General features: G+C 41.1%; 1 protein-coding gene across 9 annotated transcripts in view; it reads right to left on the reverse strand.

Moving 5' to 3' along the window:
- znf532 (zinc finger protein 532) overlaps positions 1 to 23526 on the reverse strand; it is a 178239-nt gene that overhangs the window by 69455 nt on the left and 85258 nt on the right. For all 9 annotated transcript variants that reach the window (XM_048534006.2, XM_048533999.2, XM_048533983.2 and 6 more), the window contains one exon: positions 11186 to 13677. In XM_048534006.2, the coding sequence (XP_048389963.2) occupies positions 11186 to 13651 (2466 nt within the window). In that variant the 5' untranslated portion in view covers positions 13652 to 13677. The remainder of the gene's footprint in view (positions 1 to 11185; positions 13678 to 23526) is intronic.

Below are 23526 nucleotides of genomic sequence, written 5' to 3' on the forward strand. Positions count from 1 at the left end.
AAGAGAGACTGTGACAGTGTAAAATTCAGAACTTTAATAACTGTTCATTGCTTGAAAGAAGTAACAAGGGTCAAGAACAAACTTAATTGAAAATAATTGGCCATGTCTGGGAAAAGAAAGAGTAAGACACATAGTAGCAAAACTGTTTTAACAACTGCTTGATAAATGGCTGTCTTATGCCATACGGACAACTGAGTGCCCTGCAGAAGAATTTAAGGAGTTAATTACAGCTAAATCTTCAAATAGACAAGTCAATGGCAAATGTAACAAGGAACAATGTAGCTATTTCCGATAAGAAGGCATGCTGCAGACGTGATGGTTCCAGAGCAGCAGCCAATAATGTGGACAAAAGAATAAAGGATCATCCATAGTGTCACAGCACAAACTTGAAGGACAGAGACTTGAGTAAAAGTTTGATTCCAGGATGCTTCAGGAGCAGAACTCTGAAGAACAATACTGCACAAGTATGGAACCCTGGACACATCCAGCAGATACTGTTGGTTCAAATTACAACTAGATTCCAACATTTAATCAGGTAATAGCCATGTTGAGTTGTGAGGCTTAACTTGCTAATCTGAGAAGCCTTATTTTGGTTAGTACATGCAATAGAGTTTAAATAACTGATTTGGTATTTGATGGCTGGTGAGATTTCTTAATAAGTAGTCAAATTACAAAGGTATCTGAAGGTACAGAACAGATATGGAACTTGAGTCATGGGAGACATTCAAGAAGCTGAGCTTGTCCGCCTTTCAACTGAAAGGAGAATTACTGGAGATATTTAAAATCTTGAAATATTTTGACAAGAGTAAGTGAGGAGAAACAGTGGAATGATAGCCAGGTTTAAGGCACATCAGTTAAAAAAAAATGTCAGCAGTAAAACAAAGTGGTTCAAACTAGTGATTTTCAAAACTTTACATGCAATGATAAAATTATATCAAAAGACTGAACAGGCCACCTGTGGATCCTACCCATTCACTTTCATTGACAACCACTAAAAGAAATCATGAATTAATGAGAAAAATATTGCTGCTTCTGATGAGGCACAAAGAAGATCATGTGTGAGGTTGTAGACATTCTGCTGATCTGCTGGGTTTGGGTGCAAACGTTTTGTCATCCTGCTAGGTAACAATCATCAGTGCGTCTCCAGCGAAGCATCGGCGTTTTGTCCCACTTGTTATTTATATGTCTCGGTTTGCTGCATTGGTTGGCATTACTTACGGTTTGGTTTCTCACTGGTTTGTACACAGGGTCTAATTCAATGTGTTTATTGATGGAGCTCCAGTTGGAATACCAAGCCTCCAGGAAGTCCCTGTATGGCTTACGCGATTATGGGTGTGTTGTCCTAATTAAATTTTTGTCCCTCATTGTCCGTGTGTAGTGAGACAAGTGACGATTGGTTGTGTCTCTTGGTGGTTAGTTGGTGTTTGTGTATTCGTATTGTCAGTTTTCTTGCAGTTTGGCCTATGTAGTGTTTCTCACAGTCCTTGCATGATATTTTGTATATTACACCGGTTTTGCTGGTTTTGGGTATGGGATCCTTTACATTCGTCAGTAGCTATCGTGGGGTAGTTGTCAGTTTGTGGGCAACTCTGATATCTAGGGGTCTGAGTAGTCTTGTGGTCACCTCTGAAACGTCCTTGATGAATGGTAGAACGCAAAAACAACAGGGAACTCCAGACTAGCGTATATAGAAAGACCACACATATGGACGAAATACTCAATCACACTGGCAACTATCCCAACGCTCACAAACAGGACACCATTTAAACAAGCCACAACACATTGCAGCAACCTGGAACTACACAAAGCAGTACAGGAACACTTATACGGAGTCTTCAAAAGGAATGGATACTCAAAAAACACAATCCGCCATTACCTCCGAGGCAGACCACAACAAGAAGACACAACACAGCCAGAAATACTAATCATCCTGGCATACATCAATGACATTTCAGAGATGACACACAAAACTACTCAGACTCCTAGGTATCAGAGTAGCCACAAACCAACAACTACACTATGACAGCTACTGACGAATCGCATGACCCTATACCCAAAACCAGCGCAATATATAAAATACCATTCAAGGACTGTGAGAAACACTACATAACACAAAATTGGCAATACAGATACATGCCCACCAACTAGCCACTAAAAGACATAACTAATCGTCATTTGTCTCACTACACATGGACAAAGAGGGACACAAATTCGACTGGGACAATACACCCATAATCGCACCAGCCAAACAGAGACACGCCAGGGAATTCCTGGAGGCCGGGTATTCCAACGGAACTCCATCAACAAACACATTGAATTAGACCCTGTGTACAAACCACTGAGAAACAAAATCAAAAGTAATACCAACTACCCCAGCAAACTGAGCCATATAAATAACAGGCAGGACAAAACACTGATGCTTCACAGGAGGCGCACTGACGATATTACCTAGCGGGGTGATGAAATATTTGCAACCAAACTCTCCAGCTCAGCGAGCATGTCTACAACCTTATCCACAACCTGAGCTACTAATTTTCTCTAAAACTTTACAGGTGATGCATGGTTCCAAGTTAGACAGGTTTTGTCTTACAAGATTCTCTAGCCTCAAATAATGCTGATCTTGCTAACATTGATCTCGCCTCGTGCACACCCTGTGCAATGTAACCAGTATGCCTCTGTTTAAGTCTTCTTGATGTGTACATCCTTGCTTACTACGATCTGTCTGCACTGCTTGTAAACAAAGCTTTTCACTGTACTTCGGTACACATGGCAATAATTCAATCAATCAAGCTGCAGGTTCAACCATTCCTCTCAGTTTTCAGCCTTCCAAGTGTTGAAAATCCAACCTCATAATTGTGTTGTAACAGTAACATAAATCTTATTTATAAAACAATAATATTGTCACTTGTACATGAGGATTGGCAGGGCTGGTTGTATGGCCTCACATAGGATCAAAGTCTTGTTTTTGTCATTTGGGCTCAACAATGTCATTCTGCAGCAGTAAAAATGCATTTTGGACCTTTGCAGATCACCAAGAAGACTTTCGCAGAAAAACCATGGACCTCAGTTTCCACTTTAGAGGCTCATTTAACCAAATTAATTGTGTGCTTTAGCATATCAAACAAAGAGCATTGTATCTCTTTCACAGTCATCCACAGTTAAAAGTGATTCAGTTTGAAATCACCTTTTTATAATCTGAGAAACTTGCTCTCCTTTGAACAACACAGCCATGTGTTTTTGTTCCTCAAATCTGTGCTTTCAAAACTCTACCTGACATCAAAAAGTAATCTTGTAAGCAAAAAACACAGGATTAAAATAACCTGATTTAATTGGACTAGTATGAAGTCCCTTCTTCAAAACGTTTGTCTGAACCAAGCAAAGATTAACAATGCACAAATTTTGAGATCTGACAGAAGGTCGCTGGACTCAAAACATTAATTGTTTCTTTCCTCTACAGGTCCTGCCTGACCGGCTGAGTTTCTCCAGCACTTTCTGCCTTTGTCAAATTTCCAGTGTCCAAAGTTCTTTGTTTTTATTTTAATGCACAAATTTACTTTTCTGTTATGTATTAAAGTAATACATAATCTAAATTCACATGTAAAAATCTTTTATATTTATTTTGGAATTTTTAATTGCTCAGATTGATAATTATTATGTTTATAGAGACTGTATAATAAATATCCTTTATAAATTAATCATTTGTTGAAGATTACATATGGTACTATAAACATTTCAATCTCTTCTTAATTGTGGCAAAAAGCAATAATGGAAGGTTAAAAAATATGTACTTCATTAGGCCTAATTCAACGTGTTAAAAATTATTTTGTTTAAATAGCCAGTGCGGATGACTCCATGCAAAATGAAAGATGAAAGATAATGAGAGTCTGATCTGAGGGAGTTAACATCAGCTTATTTCAGATAATAATGTTCTGAGTCACAGGGCTGTCATTCTGACAGAAATTAGCAGTTTTGACGTCTTGAGTATACGTTTTTCTTTGCTGCCATATGTATGGAGTTCAGATTCAGATTCTCTCACAGGTAAAGCCCAACATTACATCAAACAAAAAGAATAGACTTTATGGTCTGGGTCCAGTGTCTGCAAAAGGGGACTAATCCTTGTCATTATTCAAATACAACTTAGTGAGTTTTAATAAAACTTCAAATTGACAATATGTTTGGACTTAACATATGTACTTAAATTTGCTTTGGTCATTGTCATGTTTACGCCATTTTCAGGCTACCTTATAAAATTAGATTGTCAGTCTGAAGTTACCAATGGCACATTTGTAGATAACAACAATAACGTTTAAATCTTTATTTTAAACAACATGGCCAATGATTTATTTCTTCTAATTTGGGGATTGATAAGTTCATCTCAGAAACTACTGTAAAATCTTCACTGTTCCACCATTGTTGTTCACTTACAGTCATAGCATCATAGAGTCATACAACACAAGAATTGAGCCTTTGGTCCAACCAATCCATGCCGAGCTAATCCCAGGCTAAACTAGCCCCACCTGCCTGCACCTGGCTCATATCCCTCCAAACCTTTCTATTCATGTACTTTTTCGAATATCTTTTAAAAGTTTGTAATTGTACCCACATCCACCACTTCCTCAGAAAGTTCATTCCACACACAAACCATCTTTGAAGTAAAACATTTGCCCCTCATGTCTTTTCTGAAACTCTCTCATCTGACGTTAAAAATGTGTCCCCTAGTCTTACCTAACAATTGTCTAATAAATTTGTTTAGCAGTTATAATCACTATTATCATCCAGTTAAAACTTAACAGAACTTGAAGAGAATCAAAGTCAGAAGTCACACAAAACGAGGTTATAGTCCAACATGCTTATTTAAAATCACAAGGTTTTAGAGTGCTGCTCCTTCATCACAGAGAAGTCACCTGACATTTACATAAAATGGCTAATGTAGCAGATCTGTTTAAGAAAAAGGGAGAGAGGAAGAATACAGGAAACTATTGGCCAGTCAGCCTGATCTTGCTGGTAAGATTTTAGAGTGTTAATATAATGGATAGGATTGCAGAGTACTTGGAAGAAGTGCATGATAAAATAGGACTGCATCAGCACAGCATTGTCAAAGGGAGATCATACCCAACAAACCTGTTAGAACTCTTTGAGGAAGTCTGACTTGCTCATTACAACTGGAGCTACTGGACATGATCTATTCAGATTTGCAGAAGGCCTTTGTCAAGGTGCTGCACAGGAAGCTGCTAAATAAGAGCCCATGGTGTTAGGGGCAAGGTACTGGGCAGATAGAGGATTGGCCGACTGGTAGAAGGGAGAGAGCCAGGACAATGCAGCCACATAAGGATGGCAGTTGATGATGAGTGGAGTTCACAGGGCTAAGTGTTGGGACTGCAACTGTTATACAATTAACGACCCAGACAAATGGCCTGAGGGCCAAATTGCTAAGTTTGCTGATGACTTGGACAGGCTAGGAGAGTGAGCAAAAGAAATGGCAGATGGAGCAATGTGGAAAAGTGAGAGGTTGTGCACTTTGGTCGGAAGAACAGAAATGTAGACTATTTTCTAAATGGAGAAATGTTTTGGAAATCTGAAGCACAAAGGAAAGTAAGAGTCCTGCTCAGGATGCTGTTAAAGTTAACAAACACTTTCATTTGGCAGTGAGGAAGGCAAATGCAATGTTAACATTCAGTTCTAGAGGGTTAGAAAACAAGGTCAGAGATGAACTCCTCAGGGTCTGATCAGACTGCCCTTGGAGTATTACGAGCAATTTCAGGCCCCACACCTAAAGAAGGATGCGGTGGCAATGAGAGGGTCTAGAGGAGGTGTCTAAGAATGATCCTAGGGATCAAGGGCTTGTCATATGACAAGCAGATGAGGACTCTAGAAGTTTAGATGGATGAGGGATATCTCGCTGAAACTCACAGAATACTGAGAGGTCTGGATAAAGTGGATGCAGACAAGAAACTTCCAATATTAGGAGAGAATAGGACCTGTGGGCACAGCCTCAGAGTGAAGGGACAACCGTTTAGAACTGAGATGAAGACAAATTTCTTCAGCTAGAGGGTGATGAATCTGTGGAACTCATTGCCGCACAACACAGGAGAGGCTAAGTCATTGAGCGTATTTAAGACAGAAATAGATAGGTTCTTGATTAGTCAGTGGATCAATGATTATGGGGTTAAAGAATGTATCAGCCATGATTGAATGGCAGAGCAGACTCAATAGGCTGGATAGCCCAATTTTGCTCCTATATCTTCGATTTTATGATCAATGTTATCATCTCCAAAATCACAACTCATGTAAAAACTGATTACACTCAGGCTTAGTGTAGACTGCTCCCATAGTGGAGACTGTGCTCCTAAAGTCCAATGCTTGGTTTTACTTGCCTAATAGTTAACTATTTGCAGCTTTTCAAGGAAACATTTTGTTCAACATTAGGCTGAATAGAGCTCACCCTTCACATGCCCAACAATTTGTTCCCAATTCATGCAAACTTGTTCTAAGCCATGCCACTACCTACCCTCAACATCCCCTCATACCCTGTACACCAACAACTCACAGCACTTCCATGCTCATTCATTCGGTATACACTCTGGACAGGACAAAACTCTGTAGTAACAATGGCATGTGTACAAAAGTTACAGAAGCAGCCAAAGTTTCTTCAAAACCCACCATACTGCAATCATATAAATGTGTCAACTAACCAAACGCTTACAGTATCATTGGCAGAAACTATTAACAGTTGACAACATTTATTGTACATAATAAAAATTGAGCCATTGACAAAATAAATTGAAGGAAAAGCAATGTCATTCAAGCCATATTTTCCCCTTCTGTGCACACATTTTATCAAACTAGAGTAAGCATGGGCTCTCGGTCATGCATGTGATGTGCTATAAGGTGACATTGGGGAGTGCATGTTGCAGAATGAGTTGGCATGGAGGGTATGAGGAGACAGTGAGGGCAGGGTGGGGAGATGCATGAATTTGCATGCAGAATAAATCTTTTGAAGTTATCTTTCAAACATATTCCCACATCTACATGATGGTTCATGACTTCTCTAAGGAGCTATAAGCCATTAACCCTTGAAAAGCTGGCCCAACTCCCTGGACATTGTGGAGAGTTCGGTGATGTCTCCTCCCATGCAGAGGAGCTGGCCAGTTCAGCAATGCAGAGTGCAGGTTCACTGTCCACGCTATCTTCCTCTGTAAGCGAAAATTAAGGGCACGAGAATCCAGGAATCGTGTTCTCTTAACCACATTTAAAGATCTGCAGACCCTCCATGACTCAGCAAAAATCCAGCCCAATGTTCCAAGTCAATAACCTTTCATAGAACATGCTGCCAAATCTCATTAAAAGCTATTTCTTTCTCCAAAAATGATGTCAGATTTTCTCTCTCCATTTCAAATTTCCCATGTCCACAGTATTTTACTATCATATTAAAAGCTTCTGTCCTCATCCTTGTTGTTAATTTGTTTTATGGACTTACAACAATCTATTTTTCCCAGTGCTGAATGACTTTCTGCCCCAAACACAACATTCCTCTTCTCAGTGACAAAGCCTTCACCCATTCATTCATTTTTCAGCAATCCCTTCCTCAGTGTCTCTTTCTTTCCAACCATTTCTCCTAAGGAAGTTCTTAAAGCCCAGGTCTTCAGCCAAAAGAGAAAGTATGAGCACGTGTGCATCCCTTGCCTTGAAAAAGATAGCCAGAGCACAGGGGTTATTTAAAAGTGCTGAAGTGAGTAGGCCAGTTAGCCTTGCCTCGATCATTGGTAAGATTTTAGAGGGCATTATTAACAATGAAATTGCAGAGTACTTGGAACTGCATGGTAAAATAGGGCTGAGCCAGCACAGCTTCACCAAGGGGAGATTATGCCTGACAAATCTAATAGAATTCTTTGAGGACCCTAACAAGCAAGTTAGACAAAGGAGACCCAGTGGATGTGAACTATTTGGATTTCCAGATGGCCTTTGGCCAGGTGCTGCACAGGAGGCTGCTAAATAAGAGCTCAGGGTTTTAGGGGCAAGGCCCTAGCATGGAAAGAAGATTAACTGAGCAGCAGAGGGCAGGGAATTGGGATAACGGGGTCTTTTTCTGGATGGCAGCTGGCGACTAGTGGAGTTCTGCAGGGGTCAGTGTTGGGACCGCAACTATTCATGTTGTATATTAACAATCATGATGAAGAGACGGAGGGCATTGTTGTTAAGTTTGCAGATGACACAAAGATATGTGGAGTGACAGTTATTGCTAAGGAAGTGGGAGGCTACAGAAGGACTTGGACAGGCTGGGAAAGTGGGCAAGGAAATGGCAGGTAAAATACAATGTGGGAAAGTGTGAGGTTAGGCAATAAAGGCCAACGAATGCCGGAAATCAGAACAAAAACAAAAAAAAACTGCTGGAAAAGCTCAGCAAGTCTGGCAGCATCTGTGGAAAAAATTCAGAGTTAATGTTTCAGGTCCAGTGATCCTTCCTGTGCATGTGTGATGATATGCACTTTTGTCGGAAGAATAAAGGGGTCAATGTGGGGAAAGGCTTTGGAAATCTGAAACACAAAGGGACCTAGGATCCTGGTTTAGGATTCTCTTAAGGTAACAATCAGGTTCAGTTGGCAGTTAGGAGGGGAAACATAATGATAGCATTCATTTTGAGGAGGTTAGAATGCAGAAGCAGAGATGTACTACTAAGGTTGTAGGAGGATCTGGTGAGACTACAATTGAAGTACTGTGAGAAGTTTTGTGCTCTATGTCTAAGAGAGGGAGTGTTACCATTAGAGGGGGACCAGAGAAGGTTTCCAAGAATAATCCCGGGGATGTAGGGCTTGTCACATAAGGAACAATTGAGGATTGTGTCCGTACCTGATGGAGATTTGAAGAAGTGAGTGAATCTGATTGAAAATTAAAGACTACTGAGAGGTCTGTAAAGAACGGACATGGAGATGTAGAAGACACTAGGTCCGGAGGGCATTGCTGAGATGGAGAAAGAATTTCTTCAGCCGGATCATGGTTAATCTGTGGAACTCGTTACCGCAGAGGCCTGTGACAACCAAGTCATTGAGCATATTCAAGACAGAGATAGGTAAGTTCTGATTGGTAAAAGGATCAAGTGTTATGGGGAGAAAGCAAGGGAATAGGATTGAGAAGAATATAAATGGTGAAGCAGACTTGATAGGCTGAATGGCCTAATTATGCCCTTATGTCTTATGGTCTTGTGGAACTGCAGTCAATTTGAACTTAGTAAGGTTTCAATCCACAAGGTGCAATGGCAAAAATCACAAGGTAATGTGATTTCAATGATGCCTGCTGAGGACTACATACCTTCCAAGGCCAAGTTTCTGATTACTATTCTATACCTCTCTCTTTTTGGATCAGTACTGTTCTCCTCATGACTGTCGATGGGGTGCCTTGGTACATTCTTTCTTTTAAAGATACTAGGATTACACAATTGCAGGTTTTTGAATAGTTAGAAGACCTGGAAATTGAGAACTCAGTTGGCTGCCTGTCAGATTTATTTACTTCAATAATACTATTAGTCATTCCTCTCAGGCGATTAAGTACTGATGCCAGTAAACCAAAATATCTGCACTCAAAAAGAACAGGAATCAACAGAATGAAAAATCCACAAGTTTTCTCGTAATTCTTTTTAGTAGGTCTATTTATTTTAAATTATTCCCTTGAGCCAATAGAAATTAAAACCAGGAGAAAGGTAAACAGATTGCCAACTCACTATCTTCTATTTTACACAATTTCACAAAGTCAATAGCTACCCATCTGTTTTCATTACTGCACGTATATCTCATACCTAGAGTCATTGAGATATACAGCACGGAAACAGAACCTTTGGTCCAACTTGTCCGTGCCAACCAGATATCCTTTATAAATCTAGTCCCATTTGCCAGCATGTGGCTCACATCCCATTAAACCCTTCCTATTCATATACGCATCCAGACGCCTTTTAAATGCTGTAATTGTACCAGCCTCCACCACTTCCTCTGGCAGCTCATTCATATATGTACCTGATGCAGTTGGCAACAGATCTTAGTGTTCTGATTGAGGATTTATTCAATAATGGAGCAACAACTTTAAGTACATCCCTTTGCAAACCTCCAGGGTCATTGAATCCAAATCATACAAATGCACGAGGCAGTAAGAAACATGCAGAAGTAGAATTGTTGCTTAATTTTTGCTGGTATGAATCACTACGCAATGCAGACAATAAACCTGAGTTTGAACCATCCTACAGAAGTGGAAACACAATAGGAGTATTCTAGAATCTTCGGTCCAAAGTCTTTGTCGCCTCGAAGTATTTTGTATCACTGTAAATGGGACATACAGTGCCACAACAAACATCAAGGATTAAATCCAGCAAATATAATTACAATAAAATCGTGCTGAAACACTTCACACAAACCCCAAATACAAAACAATTTGGAGTCCTTGTGACTACATGAATTTCTATTTATAACCCTTTGCAGGATTTCACGATTCCTCATTAAAGGTATTACTCCTCAGATTTCTATTACTCTTATTATCTTCAGACTCAAAAAAGAGCAATGTATTTTTGACCAGTCCCCCAAATTCCACATTCATAAACTCTGCTGCTCACTATCTGCATTCTGACTCGCACTAAGTTCATTTGTTTATTATCCATGCGCTTGTTGAAATACATTGACTTCTGGTCCACTGTCACCTTAACATGAAAATTCTTCTTTATTATTTGCAAATCCCTCTATGCCTTGCCCCACCCTACCGATGTAATCTCCTCGAGCCCCACACTGCTCCAGTAACACTATGTTACTCCAATTCTGGTCACGTCTGCACTAAACCTCTTTCACCCTGCCACTGGCAGCCATGCATTCATCTGTTTAAGCCACAAGCTCCAGGATTCTTTCCGTCAGTTTCTTCACCTCTCTCTCATCACATTTAAAGATGTCCCTTAAAACGTTTCTCTTTAACCCAGATTTTCAGTTACTGTCCTGTCTGCTTGTGCTCCTGTGAAGTAGCCTGGAGCATTTTTAATACATTAAGAAGTATTATAACAATGTGAGTTATTGTTGTATCCCACTATAGACTGTTTTCAGTAAGAATGTTGTTCTTCGCCCAGAGATATTCATGTAACCAGACAGCCCATTGCCACGAGGATAACAGAACATAGGGAGCTATGGAACATTTACCAACTCATTTGTCACAACTTTACCTGTCCGCCTGCTTCTGCAGCATGTTGGAAATGCGTGGCAAGTAAAATCTCATCCAGAAATGTCTCACTGCACTCCAAACACTTCATGCCATATCGGGAAAGCTTTGATGGATCCTCGTCCAGGGGCATTGCTGGGAGAATGGGAGCATTGGCAGGCGCAGAGATCACCGCACTGGGTATGCTTGCAACAGTTTTCGCTACGGAGCTGGCAGTACTGCCTGCAGATGTCAAGACTGGTGCAGAGATAGTAGTGGAAGATACACTGTTACTGGAACTAGGGATGATCATCTGGTCCGCAGGAATGGGTTTCATAATCAGATGAGAACACTGCATAACCACACCCTTGTCCTTGTGCCCACGAGCATGAGAAAGAAGACTGCACTTATTGAAAAAGACCAAATTCTTTGCACAGTGGTTACACGTGACTTCAATCCGCACACTTCTCCGGTCGTAATGCTGCGCCAAACTTTTCTCCAAAGCAAATGAGTCACCACATTCTAAGCATTTGTATCCACGAAGTGGTATACTAATATTAGCATTTGTTGGAGGATTAAGGTTAGGCGTGTAGATAGGGACTGGATTTACACTGCTCAGCACCTTATTAAATGTCTCAACCACGGCATTCTGGGAATAGGCCACCACATGAACTCGAGATACTTTTTTAGTTGGCTGGGTGGAAGCAGCAGTGATTAGAGCCTGTTTTATGGGCTGCTGTGTTTTAGAAAGCACCTGACGAAGTTCAGAAGTCGCTTGGGCAGTTTGAGGCAAAAGGTTAAGATTAGCAAGGTGGACAGTCTTTGGCACAAGTTTGGCATTTGCGAGGCTGGATGCTGGGACCACCACTGTTTGCTGCTGCATTGCATTAGCAGCTTTCAGGATGGCACTGCTGGCACTCTGAACTGAGGCAGCAGAAATGACGGTGGCTTTGACTGTAGTGTTATTGGCAAACTTCAGGTTGATCACCTGCGATCCTGCCGTCTTCACAGCAGACACTGGAAGGAAAGCAGTGGCAACAGGTTTAATTGTAACCTGTTTCTGAGCAACGTCAGGAGACATTACCGAATTAGAAGCTGTAACAAGAGCCGATTGCATTGGTGTCGTAGGAGGCGAGGATACAGCAGACTCAGTAGGTGGAGATGACAAAAGTGACGAGACAACCAAGGAACTTGCCTGTTCTGGTCCTCTTCTACCAAGCTCTTGCTCAACATCTGGCATGATTCTGGTCACCGTTCTGGTAATTTCACCAGATGACGTTTTGATGGTTTTGATGCGGACCTTGGGGATTGCGGGTGGTGAGCTTGCAGGAGAGGAAGGGGACCCTTTCATGCTACATTCACTTGACACGCTCCGGGGACTATCAGGCTGTTTGATGGCAACTTTCTTCACCACTTCCATTGGGCTCTGAGGGCCCTGTGGAGACGTTTCAGTGACTCTAGGGCTTTCTCGAGGTTCTTTTAAAACTGGAGAAGGCCCTCTTGAGACAGACTGGGGTTCCTTATTGATATCTGCTGCAGCCTTTTTCGCATTCAAAGCAGCAATTGCCGCAATGCACGAGGAAAGCTTGGAGGAGGACTTAGCCCTAAGGTTTGAAGGGCAAGTAACATTCACTGCAGTTTTCTCACCACTTTTGCCATCGAGGATTCTGTTATCAAGTTGCTTCTCAGCAGAATTTTTAAAATTCTTTTCAGCACCCTCATCAGACAATTTCTCATCCACACTTCGGACTTTAAATGTCTCACGAATCCCTGAATTAACACCGGGGCTTTCACACTCTCTGCTGCTTTTCAATACCTTACCCTTTTCTTCAGCTTCTGGGATGGGTGCGTCCTGCTTGACCACGGTCTCCACTCCTGGCTTCCTCGGCTTCTCACCTTCTCGCTCGGCAAGGGGACCCGGATGCACATTTGCTTGAAAAACCGGCTGGCTCTCCTCTTTGACGTGCGGAGGATCATCAACTTCTATTTTGTCATCATCCTCAAACTCTTCTGCACTGGAAATGGGGCTGAACTGGTTAAATGCAGACTCTTTGATTCCTGCCCCAGAGCCATCGATGGTCTCAGTTTGTGACAAATCTAGTTTCGCTTCAGTGCCTGGGGAGCCTTCACACCTGGCTGACTTGCCGTCCGACTCCTTAGAATACCCATCCAAGTTAGTCACACTAAGGAAGCCATTGTGTAAGCCATTGCCTGAAGAATGATGGTTTTCTTTGTCTAGAGTCGAGGTTTCTGTTGTCGCAGTCACAGCCTCACAAGAGTCAAGCGTTCGGATATTTTTCACAATCACACTCACTACGCCGTCGGGGGCCGAGGGAACCTGGGCATCCTCATCCACGGGGATGCTCTGTTTCAGGTGTCCTTCATTCTCATCATGTACAGACTCAATTGCTGCTTTTGGGTCGACCTGCATGTCTGGGATGTCAAATGCAGCAAGCAGGTCATCGAAATCTGGGGTTTTCATATCCCCCATGATCGTCAGTTTATTGGTGTGCAAATCTGCAAGAGAAAGAAAAACAAAACATATAAATTTACTCCTTTCCACATCAGTAATGTAGTTTGCTTGTCATTTACAGACTGACAATTTGACTGCTTTCCCTGATCACTTGCTTTAAATGATGAAATGGCTTAGGTACATTAGGTACCGATAGAGAAAAATAAAATTTAGGAAACATGTTAGAACCAATGTTCGAAAAGATATCATTTTGACCAGACTGTGGGCAACATAAATCACAAAAATGCAACTCCAAATGTAAGCCTTTATTTTTCACACGAAGAATTGGGCACATGGAGACAATTTTGGTTCAAGGTTCAAACAAAGGTTGCTAATTTAAATGAAGAACGTGATACAAAGCCTGTCATAAATTTAGTAACTTTTGAAGAATAAAATAAGAGAAAGAAACAGCATGTTCATCTGTGACACCCTAATAGAGTCAGGATTCTCCGAAGCACTATACAGCCAAAGGAGCCATTTTTGGAGTGAAGTCACTGAGTTGTTGGGAAATGCAGCTAACAATGTGAGCACAGTAAGATGATAATGAACAACCAGGTAATCTACTTCAGTGATGATAGTCGAGAAATAAATCTTGACTAGATTACTGGGTCAAGTTTTGAACAGGACCATGAGATCTTTTAGTTCAATCTGATAAAGTGGACAGGACCTTCGACGAACATCTTTCCTGAAAGATAGCACCACTGAGACACCATCACAAACTAATTGAAGAGTTAACATGTACTATACGTTCAAACTTCAGGTACAGTATGAAGGGATTTTGATTTTCTTCTTAAAAATCAAACTTCATTAAAAAGGGCAAATTTCAATGATTCAGAAATAACAGCAGTGTCAGTAGAACAAGAATTGTATATCAGAGAACAATGCCTTACAAAAAAATTATATGAAATTACTAACGGGCCTTTTGCACGTACTTCTATTTCCAATAGAAAAGAGGCAACAGGTCCAAGGGCAAATATCCTCAGCAACAGTCATTTAATTGACATTAAGGTCATGCTTCTTGTCATAGATGCTTTTCTTTTATTGCCAAACAAATTATATTATGGACAAATGGTGCTGACACAAAGCATCACCTATCAGCATTGAATTGCATACAAATACAGGGTCCTGCTCATTCACATTGGATTAAACACAATCCTCTTGGCAGAACCTCAATAAAACAAGAAATGCTTATTCCCTTTTAGACTGAAAAACATAACTGCACAAGTAGAGAAAATTCAATACAATTATCAGCATGTTACTATTTGACAGAGATAATATTAGCCACAATGGAGCAATACATTGCTAGAAATGTGAAGTGAACTCCATGATACATGCTGAAGAGCAATTCCAATTAAACATTATTCATGCTTCCAGATTAACCATAAAATATCATAAGAAACTCACATTGACAATCGTCTGTCAACGCCCAGACCAGGATGTGTCACAGATGCTTTCAAAAGTTCCACTCAAAACAAACAAGGTGTACAGCTGGATGTACGCAGCATCTCCAATTGAAGCCAAGTTTAACACCCTCCACGTGGCAAAAAAAAATTTGTTCAGTTTTTGTTTTAATTTCCCTTTATTTTTGTCAGGCGCTCTGCAGATGTTTCAAGTAAAGGTTCTGGTTAGACTGAATATGGATTTTCCATGCAGGAACAGATAGTGTGACCTGTCAGGCAGGAATCCTGCTTAACTCAGTGAAATTGCAACAAATGTGTGACAACCAAGAGGCACGATTCTTTGGATGAAGTTGCCTCCATTACAAATGAATGTACACTAACCATGTATCAGTAAGACAGTGATAAGTACTCAATGCAGATATTTTTGTTCAGATATTACTACACACCTCTAGGTCCAAAGATAGGGACTCTACCTGTATACTACAACAACCTTCCAAGAACTCTGTGTTCAAATGCACATTAACAGCAGCAGATGGGGAACGATAACATCAGGGGCTGGAGCAGGTTACAGAGATAGAGAGGGGAGAAGCATTTGAGAAATTTCAAAATAAATGTGAGAATTTTAACAGCAAGATTTACTTGACTAAACAGAAGCTAATATCAATCAAGAAACAGTAGGACAATAGAGAAACAGGACTTGTTCACTGTTAAGAGACAGAATGTAGCATTTTGGACCAATGGGATGACTGAGTTAGGCTAGTTGGTAACATGAAGAAAGCAGTGCTGCACACTTGGTGAATGAAAAAGCAATTCCACCTCTTCACAATTTGGGACTCTATTTAATGAAGGAAGTAAATGCATCAAAGTATTGAAACTGTGGTCTCACCAATGCCCAATACATGTTGACAAAAAAGAAGTAAATAGATTTTTTATTAAATTCATCCCGGAGACAGATAACTAAATTTGTTCCTCATTACAATTTCTAGAATGGCAAACTGGATAATCAGAAATATCAGAATCTATCACAGTGTGAGATTAAAAGCATTCCATCTGCACATATATTCCATCTACAAAATCAAACTTCCTATTGTCACAGTTCTGTCAATTTTGCCAATTATAAATTTTCCATGTTAACAGAAACCATCCATGCAACTTTGTTTCTCTGTAATGATCCCCTTCTGTCAGTAGTGGCACTGTCGGATTTAGTTGTATTTCAATTTACAATAATGTAGCCAAACTCCGTATAAATGCCATCTACAAGTTTGCTGACAACACCACCATTGACTCAGAATACAGGAAGGGGATAGATTCTTGGTGTCATGGTGTAATGATAACAATCTCTTTCTCTCTCAATGTCAGCAAAAACAAATAATTGATCATTGACTTCAGGGAGAAAAGAGGACAACACACCCCGATTGACATCAACAGAGTGGAGGTGGACAGGTTTGTGAGCGTCAAGTTCCTAAGAGTGATGGTAATCAACAATCCGACCTGGACTTCCCACATTGACGCAATAGTCAAGAAGGGAGAACAACACCTTTTTTTCCTCAGGAGACTTTGGAAATTCAGCATGTCCACAAGGGCCTTCACCAACTTTTATAGAGTCACCAGAGAAAGCATTCTATCTGGGTGCATAACGGCCTGGTATAGCAACTGCTCTGGCCAGGACTGTATGAAACTGCACGAAGTTGCAGACTATCACAGAAGCTAAACTCCCAACCATGGATTCCATTTGTACTTCTCGTTGCCGCAGAAAGGTTATCGAAGACCCATCTCACCCTAGTAATACTCACTTCCAACCTCCTCCTTCAGGCAGAAGATACAGAAGCTTGAAAACACACACCAGCAGGTTCAAGAACAGCTTCATCCCTGCCATTATTAGACAGCCAAATGGACCTCACTAACTTCAAATGTAATGTGTTCTTGCTTTGGGCACTTCCTGTGTGCCTCAGTCTATCAAAGCACACTATGATTTGTATGTCCTTGTTTGCTATGATCTGTCTGCACTGCTTGCGAAACAAAAAACTTTTCACTGTACTTAGGTACAAGTATCGACAATGAATCAATCAAATCAATTTGACTTGATTAAGCAAGAGAGGAGTTGCACGATACTTTGTTTGATTATATTTGGTTTTAAAACAGTTTCTCTAAGGAAGGAAGCCCATGGATCAGCTTATAAGTAAAATCATTAGTTTATGGCTTATTGCTGTTTTATGGCTCAAACTAATGCAACTCTAGGCTAACAATGTGAGAATGCTTTTAGCTAAAAGTTGTATCAGAGATAATAGGAACTGCAGATGCTGCAGAATCCAGGATAACAAGGTGTGGAGCTGGATATACACATGTCAACTTTCCCTCCCATTCCTCAGACAACATGTCCATCCTGGGCCTCCTGCAGTGCCACAACAATGTCACCCAAAGGTTGCAGGAACAGCAACTCATTCTGCTTGGAAACCCTGCAGCCCAATGGCATCTATGTGGATTTCATAAGCTTCAAAATCTCCCCCCTCCACTGCATCCCAAAACCAGCCCAACTTGTCCCCGCCTCCCTAACCTGTTCTTCCTCGCACTTATTCCTTCCTCCAACCTCAAGCCGTACTCCCATTTCCTACCTACTAACCTCATCCCGCCCCCTTCACCTGTCTGTCCTCCCTGGACTGACCTATTCCCTCCCTAGCTCCCTACCTACACTCACCTTTACTGGCTCCATTCCCGCATTTTAACTTGTCTGTCTCCTCGCCACCTATCTTCTCCTCTATCCATCTTCGATCTGCCTCCCCCTCTCTCCCTATTTATTTCAGAACCCTCTTCCCCTCCCCATTTCTGATGGAGCGTCTAGGCCCGAAACGTCAGCTTTTGTGCTCCTGAGATGCTGCTTGGCCTGCTGTGTTCATCCAGCCTCACATTTTATTATCTTGGAATTCTCCAGCATCTGCAGTTCCCATTATCTCTGATGCTTTAATACAGTTTTGTTTTGTAATTTAAAGTGTGCAACAAATCTATGGGCATATGTATGTGTTGCAAGTTCACATGTATGTTGAAGTTAAGATCTGTTTTGAGTTGTATAATCTTGTAGTTTTTTGATCTACTTAAATATGAACTGGGATATTTAGCATGCGATTATACCATTTCAGGGTGACATTACATACTGCAAGCGGGCACACAAATTGATCACTGGTGCTATCTTTCCTTGGAAAGATATATGGAGTTGGTGAATTAAAATGTGCAAGTATTACAAAAGGGATGATTTTATAAAGCAACTGTCGTGTCAAAGAATGTATCAGGAAGCAGTGGGAAGTGATGCCACTAAAATCACCTCTTCATTTAAAGAAACTACTCAGCTACTTCATCCCAAAGAAAAGGAAGATTAGCCGGGGTGGGATTAGACAGCCATGGCTGACAAAGGAAGTCAGAAAATGTATCAAAGAAAAAAAGACAGCCTATAAAGTGGCCAAGAGCACTGGGAAATCAGAAGATTGGGAAGGTTACAAAAACAAACAGAGGATAACAAAGAGAGAAATAAGGAAGGAGAGGATCAAACATGAAGGTAGGCTAGCTAGTAATATTATAAGTGATAATAAAAGTTTCTTTCAATACATAAGAAACAAACGAGAGGCAAAAGTAGACATTGGGCCACACCAAATTGATGCTGGAAGGCTAGTGATGGGAGATAAGGAAATAGCTGAAGAACTTAAGTACTTTGCGTCAGTCTTCACAGAGGAAGACATGAGTAGTATGCCAACAATTAGGGAGAGTTAGGGGGCAGAGTTTAGTATAGTAGGCATTACAAAAGAGAAAGTGCTAGAAATGCTAAACGGTCTAAAAATTGATAAATCTCCTGGCCACGATGGGCTACATCCTAGAGTTCTGAGGGAGGTGGCTGAGGAAATAGCAGAGGCTTTGGTCGTGATTGGAAAATTGCTGTTGTAACCCCCTTGTTTAAGAAAGGATCAAGGTAAAAGATTGAAATTTATAGGCCAATTAGCCTAACCTCGCTACTTGGTAAAATTCTAGAATCCATTGTTAAGGATGAGATTTCTAAATTCCTGGAAGTACAGGGTTAGAACAAGTCAGCATGGATTTAGTCAGGGGAGGTCATGTCTGACAAACCTGTTAGAATTCTTTGAAGAGGTAACAAGTATGTTAGACCAGGGAAACCAAGTGGATGTTATCTATTTATACTTCGAAAAGGCCTTTGATAAGGTGCCTCATGGGAGGCTACTGAGTAAGGTGAGGGCCCATGGTGTTTGAGGTGAGCTACTGGCTTGGATTGAGGATTGGCTGTCGGACAGAAGGCAGAGAGTTGGGATAAAAGGCTCTTTCTCAGAATGGCAACCGGTGATGAGTGGTGTCCCGCAGGGTTCAGTGTTGGGGCTGCAGTTGTTCACTTTATATATTAATGATCTGGATGAAGGGACTGGGGGCATTCTGGCGAAGTTTGCGATGATACGAAGATAGGTGGACAGGCAGGTAGTACTGAGGAGGTGGGGAGGCTGTTGAAACATTTAGACAGTTTAGGAGAGTGGTGCAGGAAATGGCTGATGAAATTCAACATGAGCAAATGTGAGGTTTTGCACTTTGGAAAAAAGAATACAGGCATGGACTATTTTCTAAACGGTGAGAAAATTCGGAAAGCAGAAGTACAAAGGGATCTGGGAGTGTTGGTCCAGGATTCTCTAAAGGTTAACTTGCAGGTTGAGTCCGGTGATTAAGAAAGCGAATGTAGATTAGATTCCCTACAGTGTAGAAACAGGTCCTTCGGCCCAACAAGTCCACACCGCCCGTTAAAGTATCCCACCCAGAACCATCCCGCACATGCCCCTGAACACTATGGGCAATTTAGCATGGCCAATCCGTCTAACCTGCACATCTTTGGACTGTGGGAGGAAACCGGAGCACCCGGACGAAACCCACGCAGACATGGGGAGAACGTGCAAACTCCACACAGACAGTCACCTGAGGCGGGAATTGAACCTGGGTCCCTGGCGCTGTGAAGCTGCAGTGCTAACCACTGAGCCACCGTGCCGCCTTCCAAGAAACAGGCTGCCCCGGGACTTGAACTCATACCCCAGCGGTCACAAACCCGCGTGCTCAAGAGGATTGGAAAGACTTTATAAAGCTCTAGTTAGGCCCCATTTAGAATACTGTGTCCAATTTTGGGCCCCACACTTCAGGAAGGACATACTAACCCTGGAGCGTGTCCCTGGATGATCCCTGGAATGGTAGGTTTAACATACGGCTAATGGCTAAGGATCCTGGGATTGTATTCATTAGAGTTTAGAAGGTTGAGGGGAGATCTAATAGAAACTTACAAGATAATGTATGGCTTAGAAAGGGTGGACGCTGGAAAGTTGTTTCCGTTAGGCGGGGAGACTAGGGCCTGTGGGCACAGCCTTAAAATTAGAGGGGGTAAATTTAAAACTGAAATGAGGAGACATTTCTTCAGCCAGATAGTGGTGGGCTTGTGGAATTCATTGCCATGAAGTGCAGTGGAGGCCAGGACGTTAGATGCCTTCAAGGCAGAGATCGATAAATTCTTGATCTCGCAAGGAGTCAAGGGTTACGGAGAGAGTGCAGGGAAGTTGAGCTGAAATGCCCATCAGCCATGATTTAAATGGCGGAGTGGACTCAATGGGCCAAATGGCCTTACTTCCACTCCTATGTCTTAGGGTCTATTCCGATACTGGCCCCCAAACTATTTATGACCTTAATAAGCCAATTACAGACTATGTTATATGTGATCATGTCATGGAATGGTGGCTGGTAAGGGCTAATAAGATCTGGTTCTTAGTGATTCAGTAAATGAGAACTGAGATTGAAGACAGAAGGAGAACTTCAGTAAACAGCCCAGAACAAAGATCTGAGTGCAGTCAACCAGTGATATGAACTGATATCCCAAAGTGGATTGAATTTTTGAAAAAAGAAAATCACTGCTTTTATTATGGTGGGGTTTTTTTTGTATTTGTTATGTCAGACTTAATAAATTCTGTAAACATATTTGTGTGTGGAATGGGTCTTGTAATTAATCAAGACTAATAAAAGTCTGGAATGGATCCCTCATATTCAATCTGCAATTTTAATTGACATAGGCCTTACAGTTAAAGTTCGGGTATACCCCAGAATCTTACAGCATCATGGTACTCTGCATTTACCAGAACCTCAGCAGGTGCTGCAGTGAAGTTCCTAACTCGAAATAACTTGGCTTTGCTGCTTTCTAAATGCTCGTATTTTAACGAGGTGATATTTTTACATAATTTGATTGATTTAAAATTACATACATCTGGATTTAGACGTATGACTGAATTACAGCTGCTCACCCTGATCTATGTATTCCCTCATGCCACTTGAGTCTATGTTTGTCTGAACTGCTCATTTACAATGTCACACATTGAGTTATTTAACTGTGACGATGTACAGGAATATAATGAGAAATACAACCAATTGTAAATTGTACAAAAAAATTGTACAACACATTTTAGTACAAACAGACAAATTATATAAATGACAAGTTGCATTTACATATGCTTGGATATCTGCTGAACATATAGCAGTAAAATTCCTGGATCAGCTTGCCCACTTCAGGACAAAGTGGATCCAGAGGCATAACATTCATGTACAGGGGTGGGTACAGGCTGATATAAGCAAGACAACCTGGGAAAGAGATCAGAGACAGTCAAATGGGCTGTCAGATGCTTTGTTACTATAGGATTTCATCCCAATTAAAGTAGGGCCTCTGGATTTCACCTGCCATGCACTCAACATGCCACCCCTTGTCCCCATATGCTTGACCTGTTATGCACCCCATGACAAGCTCCACACCATCACCCTCCACAAGGTTCCTCATGCCAAGTTATGGCACTTCTAATGATATTCACCAACCACAATAAAATTGTTATAGTCCCACAGCATTCTCATTCATGATAGATGACTGGTTTATATGGACGGTCACCACACTTCCTCAGGCAAGGTTGAGAAGGAGAGCCCTTTATAGTAACTTCAGCTGGTGTGGAAATTGAAACTGCACCATTATTATCACTCCGCATCGCAAACCAGCCATCCAGCCAACTGAGCTAACGGACCCACTGCACATCATACTGAAGCATTAAGCAATAAATGCTATCACATCAATAGGGGGAATTCCTTGTTCATGGCCATTTAGTGCCTGATCAAGCAATTCAGCATCAGAAAGGTAGTAAGTCAGTTCCTCTCCCCATTATTCATTCCACCGATACTCAGTGTTGTATGGAGATTGCTTCTGCATGCCCAAGTTAAAACCAACAGTGGACACTGCTCCTGTTGGGGCTGCTGTGACTCTAATTGTTTCAGAGCGCTTAGGGCTGAATTTCCACTCGTTATGAGCCTTCATCAAGTGAGAGGTACGACATTATCCAGCTAAGTGCCTGGTTACCCGAGTATTACATTGGGCTTCCAGAAGAAAAGTAATCCCACCATGTTTCCAAGTGTTAGCTGACACTATGGTGCACACAGGACCTTTTGTAAAGCGATGTTTATTGAAGGATAAATATAATTAGATAAAATTATAAATAAACCGACACACACGCACAGTCAAATTTTGCATTTTTTTGTCTATCACACTCCTGTATTTGAGCGATCATAGTTTGGTAACATGAATTTTGCTTGGAGCACAGCAGGTGCATGGTTACAAAGCAAAAGCAAATGTCAGCCATTAGCTCCTTCAGCTATTTTCAACATTCAATTAAATCATGGTTAATCTGGGGCTCGAATCCAGATCTGACCCAACGAAAGATCTTAAAAATTTCAACTGACCCAAGAACTGTTGTCTTTTTTATGGGAGTACACTTTAGGAAATATGTTAAGGGCCTGGACAGGGTACTGAAGAGATTTATTAGAATAGCAAGGGAATGAGGAACTTCAGTTGAGGGGGTGATTACCGAGAGGTAATATTGCTAGAACAGTAGTCCAGAGACCCAGGTAACATTGTGGGGATGACGATTCTTGTTTTCTATTTGGTGTGTTTTAATGCAGATCTTGTATTATATGACTGGTTGCGAAGGTTCAGTTTCAGCTTTCTTGAAGATTCTTGTGGCGCATTTCAACAGTGTCTCACATTACAGTTGATGTGCACATTGCATCAAAATGTGCACGTATCTTTAACTTTGACTTTCCAAGATGAAAAGGCTACCCACAGCTGTCCCCATGTACTTCCTTGTATCACTGTGTGGAGATTGTCTTGGTGTAATAATAATAATCTTTTAAGTGTTCAAGTATCTTCAATTTACCCAGCTCTAAAACGTAACAAATTTCTTAGTGGAGATATCACTTTTGCTTCTTCTTTAAAAAAGACACATATTCTGCGTAGCTCAAGTCATTTTAAAAGAGCGATATGCTATCATTCAAATCTTTAATTGGTGATTTAACATTCTGCTCAAACATATCATTAAAACACAACATTTAATCACAAGTTTCAAAACT

The sequence above is a fragment of the Stegostoma tigrinum genome, chromosome 1 (genome assembly GCF_030684315.1).
Source record: "Stegostoma tigrinum isolate sSteTig4 chromosome 1, sSteTig4.hap1, whole genome shotgun sequence".
Taxonomy (NCBI): Eukaryota; Metazoa; Chordata; class Chondrichthyes; order Orectolobiformes; family Stegostomatidae; genus Stegostoma; species Stegostoma tigrinum.